The sequence below is a fragment of the Labrus bergylta genome, chromosome 10, assembly GCF_963930695.1.
Source record: "Labrus bergylta chromosome 10, fLabBer1.1, whole genome shotgun sequence".
Classification (NCBI taxonomy): domain Eukaryota; kingdom Metazoa; phylum Chordata; class Actinopteri; order Labriformes; family Labridae; genus Labrus; species Labrus bergylta.
In genome coordinates, this window is record NC_089204.1 from 9,127,677 (window position 1) to 9,133,190 (window position 5,514).

The 5,514-nt window shown below is 40.6% G+C and overlaps 1 protein-coding gene across 1 annotated transcript; it reads left to right on the forward strand.

Moving 5' to 3' along the window:
• Window positions 1-1,698: 1,698 nt before the first annotated feature.
• Window positions 1,699-4,271, forward strand: lbx1a (ladybird homeobox 1a). The gene is made up of 2 exons (XM_020638205.2): window positions 1,699-2,310; window positions 3,175-4,271. Exons 1-2 carry the CDS (start codon window positions 2,001-2,003, stop codon window positions 3,705-3,707), a joined length of 843 nt encoding a protein of 280 aa, XP_020493861.1. The 5' UTR covers window positions 1,699-2,000; the 3' UTR covers window positions 3,708-4,271.
• The last annotated feature ends 1,243 nt before the right edge of the window (window positions 4,272-5,514 follow it).

Consider the following 5,514-nt stretch of genomic DNA (forward strand, 5'->3'; position numbering starts at 1 on the left):
CAGAACTTTGCAGGAGAACAATCACTTTATTTATTTTATTGACATAGAAGCTAATACCTGAGATCGTGTGAAAATAATTCTGGCTCCAGTTCTGCACGATTGTCATTATTGATATTCATTATTTATTTGTCTGGTTCAATATTTAATGGTTTTGATGTTAAGTGAAAATCAAGCTGAAGCCAGACACCAATGCATTATTTTGTCAAAAAGAAAATTCAATGCAGTCCCCAGATTGTCAGTACTGTAGTAATGATGGACAATTTGTCTTATTGCTATGAGTACCACTGCTATAAAAGGAGCAGGAGAACCAATAATGTAGCATAAGTTTGTCCTACTTTTTGTGATTCAGTGTAAAGAAACTGTTATGGTGACCGCTTCCAGGTCTCTGCATCTGTTTTCCTGCAGAAGATCTCCCCACCATTACACTAAATGAAGGCCTGAAGTCCCGACAGTACCAGAAGTATAATTCTGGGAAGAATGCTTATTTCTTATTTTAATAAAAGTCAAAAATCTGGATTTATACAGAAATGCATTTCAAGCCAAGAGTCCTGTAAGTGTAGAAAATCAAAAACTAGTTTCAAATACAGAGTCACTGTCTTTAGGGTTTGTTGACTCATGAGAAATGGTCAAGCAACAAAACACACAGTTTAAACGTATTTGTACAGACAAAGCTCAAAAGACACTGATGAATTAAGCAGTCAGTAATATTTTAAGTGTAAATAAGACTCAGAAATGATACGTCTGAAGAGATATAATTTAACTTTATAACTTAATATTTTACCAACATTTACACTGATATGTGATTATAATGTGTGTGTACAATTAAGCACATTTGAAAAATATTTAAAAAATATCAATCCACTGAATGGAGGAATGATATAATAAGATTATTAAAGTAGCCTCTACCAAACATGAAAAGTACCTCACCACCAGTTTATCATTTTGATCATATCATTGTTTATCATGGAACAGTTAGTTTTTAAATGCATCAGATTTTGGTTTATTTTATAAAGTAAGTTTTGATCCTAAAAGTAAGTTTTAAAGGGAGATATGTCAGATATTTGAAAATGAATGTCACATTATATGTATCCTCTCAAAGCGCTGAAGATTTTTTTCCAGTCTTCTGTGCTTCAGCTTAATTGAGCTAGGCTCAGCTATGTTACGACTTGGGATGTCCTCCTCTATCAATCTGCCTGTCTCTCTCAGGTGCTATCACGTTGATGTATGTCTCTTTCCCGCGCGCGCTCCGATATGCTGTGATGTTATTTCAACAAGTGACTTGATGTGAGTTAATCATTTTTTGTTCTTGAATGTAATTGTTCAGAAAATTGACGCAGAGCGGGTTAATCCAAGATGGCATGATGCCCTCGCACGATCCAGTGATGAGCCGCGCGGTGCCAATTACGCCGTGCAAACGAGGACAATATCTCGCAGGGGGGGGGTAACATATGTTTATTTTTTTTGAAAAATCTCCTAATTTTGCAATGAAAGTGTTAAACATGATTGTTCTGCTTTCTAATTGGACTCCTCCCCACTACCTCGCCTTCTAATTACCACCCTGCTTTCTGGCTGCATCACAAACTCTGATAGAGAGAGAGAGAGAGAGCGAGAGAGCGAGAGAGAGAGAGAGAGAGAGAGAGAGAGAGAGAGAGAGAGAATTGATTACCTTCCTGTCAGGAATAACTGGTAACTGGTGGTCAATCGCTGCTGCTTTTGGTGCATCACCGTCCACTGGATGGGTTCGGCTCATGCCTCCTTGTGCGTCACGCTGGATAAGTGGACCGGAGACGTGGTGAAACTGGTGGGAGTCAAAAGTGTCCCAGCAGCATGCATCTGAGCGGCAAACATGCGGCGTGAGGGACACGTGTGATACGAGCTGTGGATTATCTGTTCTTTTCTGTTTCATCTCCTTCTAGAACTTTAGTTAAGTCTGTAAAAGTTTCCTGCAATAATCGCTCCTATCTAACTCACTTTAGTCAGGTGAGACCCGCTCCGCCGCCATGACCTCTAAGGACGAGTCGAAATGCCCCGCGGGGCTCGAGGAGCGGAGACGCAGTCCGCTAGATCAGCTGCCGCCGCCGGCCAACTCCAACAAGCCGCTGACGCCTTTCAGTATCGAGGATATCCTCAACAAGCCGTCAGTAAGAAGGAGCTACTCCCATGTCTCACCCAGAGAGAAGCTGCCCTCGGTGGGCCACAGCCTGTCCGGCCGCGCGCTACTCAGCCAAACATCCCCGCTGTGCGCGCTGGAGGAGCTCGCCAGCAAAACCTTTAAGGGTCTGGAGGTCAGCGTCCTGCAGGCTGCAGAGGGTAAAAATGATTTTCTTCTGTGCGTTGAGTGATTTGAGCATGCCAATACTGTATATTGCAGCCCTATATTTTTTCAAGACTACAAAATAATATGGAGCTCTTATGGTGCTGTGATTTATATATGAATTGTAGGCTATTTGTTCCAATCAATTATCGAATAATAGATGAAATAAACATGAAATAATCATGTTGTGCTAAAAAAAAGTGCAGTTATAGGTGGAGAACACTTAAAAACACTTAGCACGTGCAGCTTTATTAACAGTGTTTATGTACCCATGCACTGCTGCACTTTGATTTCGCATTGAGATTTTTAATGTAGCTAACTTGTGCTGTTTTACGTTCTGTCTTTTACGTGTGATGAGATTTGATTGTGATGTGAGGATTTCTGAGCTTGAAACTTCCGTGAACACTGACAATAAATTGTTCTTATTACACTGTGGCATCAAAAATACGTTGCATTAAAAATTAACAAAATAAGTAAAAATGTTTTGGTTTTTTTAAAGTAAAAAAACAAACGATATAAAAAGAAGAAATTTAGCAATTTAATTGGTGCATTGTTTTTATACAAAAGAAACAAAGGTATTTTTGGGAATGTTACGTGACTACTTAGTTACATTATGATTTATGTAGATGCCACGTGTTCAGTTGCGTTTTGAATAAATCAAACCATTATTTTTTCATTAAAAAATACAGATTATACATGTATCTTATTATTGATAGGCAGGGGAAAATCTAGCCAGGCTACATCAGTTGTTATGCATCTATGGCTCATGATGCCACGCAGGTACATGATTGAGGCTTGAACCACAATTTGTTTTATCTTAATTTCCCCCCTTATGAAACCCATGTATCCCTCTCTCTTAGGCCGAGACGGCCTGACGATGTTTGGTCAGAGGAACAACCCTAAGAAACGGCGGAAGTCACGCACAGCGTTCACTAACCACCAGATCTACGAGCTGGAGAAGCGCTTTCTGTATCAGAAGTACCTGAGCCCAGCAGACCGGGACCAGATCGCCCAGCAGCTCGGCCTGACCAACGCACAGGTCATAACCTGGTTTCAGAACCGGCGAGCAAAGCTCAAACGTGACCTGGAGGAGATGAAAGCGGACGTTGAGTCCGCAAAGGCCGCAGGCTCTGTGGCCTTAGATAAGCTATCCAAGCTTGCAGAGCTGGAAAAGTGCGCGGCCGGGGTTATAGGCGGGGGTATGGTTTCAGTGCCAGGCCACACTGAACATGACACTGTCCCCTCAAAGGCCGACAACCACACCACCGTGAGCCTTGACTCCTGCATACCGCACCGGTCGCCTCCTTCACCCTCGTCGGAGTGGTACGGGGACCGGCTGAGTAGCAAGTGCTGCTCGGAGGACGAAGATGAGGAGATTGACGTGGATGACTAGACTTTGCCAGTGGTCATCGAGACAGCCGTGTGAAATTTCAATCAACCCGATGTTCCAAACAGAATCTCTTACTTTACCAGGATTCCTTTCTTGAGGGACATTCAGTAGCCTAATGCGTTGAAACTATCCAGAAACAGTCGAGCTGTTCCGGTTTGGTAGTGCCATAGGCCAGTGTTTTTGTTGGCGAACAGGCGCGCGCCCACAGAGAGAAACATCACAAGGACAAACTCCAGGAAGCGACCATACAGGTGCTCACTCAAACACACACGAGTATGTTGATTGAACTGTTTTGAATCACTCAAATAAAAATTCAACGCATGTTTAATTTGCTTTTATTTTGGGTTCGAGCTCACTTCTTTCACCTTTTTGATACATGTCTATAATTTTTTCTAAAATGATAATCATAAATAGAATTTGTGTAGCTGAACCTTGAAATAAATGATAATTTAATATATTTATAATGCTTTGAAAATCCCTAAAGTGCCTTTAAATATACACAACGCATACAACTGTTCTAAATGTAAACTATGATGACATTGTAAAATAAAATTAAAATTTTCAAATATTCAGCCTATTGCACTGTTTTATGAGTTATTATTTTATTTCAATGTTTTTCAATATGAGGACCGATTTTATGTAGCCTATAGGCCCTATATAGCTACTGGATAAGGTTTTTGTTTTTTTTAAATCATATTTATTAGAGTCAGTTACATGTGTTTTGGGGTGTTTTGGCGCAGAAACGGTGTTGTTTGCCAAGTCAATTTACAACAGCAATTTGGTTTCTGACCTTCTGTGTGTATTTTCTTTTTTTCTGTGAGAAAAACAATCTGGAGTCGAGAAGAGGCTCTGTAGTGTGTGTGTGTGTGTGCGTGTGTGTATGTGTGTGTGTGTGTGTGTGTTCTCTGGGGAGCTCTCTCCAGCAGCGCGCAATACGGACACAAGCTATTCGTCTGCCGCACCGTCCGGCGGGCCTGAGCGCACAAAGGCGGTCAACGGAGAATTATTTTGCGGCCATATGGTTTCAGGATTCTCCTCTCATTTACGAGTCACTTTGATGGATTGACTTAACCCGTCCTTTCAGCAGCGTAGCCCCTCTTTTGTCGCACACAATGCAGACACACTCGCTGCTCCCCGTCCCGCTGCGTTTAAACACGACAATGAATGTGAAAGCAGCTCATGTGGGCAGATCGGTGCCTCGTTTTGGTTCGTGAGTGTTCAAATGATTAACTTCATGATTACATTGATGCTTAAGTCACACACTTCATCTGCTCATCATCCGCTGTCTGCGGCATTTTTTGTAGCCAGCAGTTATTCTGGCGGTACTTCACATAAATATCAGCCTATACATTTAGTCATGCTATAGGTTATTAGCCTTAACAGAAAATAAGAAGAATACAATAAAAGAACAGCACTGTCTAGTCTGTAAAAAAAAAAACCTCACTGCTATAGCCTATATTTTCACCGTGTAGGACACCCACTGAATATATGGAATGCATCATTATTTTCTAGGCTATATTCTTTTATTTTTATAGGCTATTAAAAAAACAAACACTTTTTTACCGAGACAATTTCCTCATCACCAAACCAACAATTTGGCCTTTTTCATAATGTCCTTTATAGCCTACTTATCTCAAAAGTTATTGGTCATTTTTTTTCCAAATTCTTTTCAATTGTATTAGTATTTATATTTATTATTTATTTTGTAAAAAAATAATAAAAGAAAAACCCTCTGTCTCCAATGAAGCCACTCGATTGGAATTGAGGGAGGTTTTTCTTCAAATATTCTGACATGTAAATAGAATGGGAA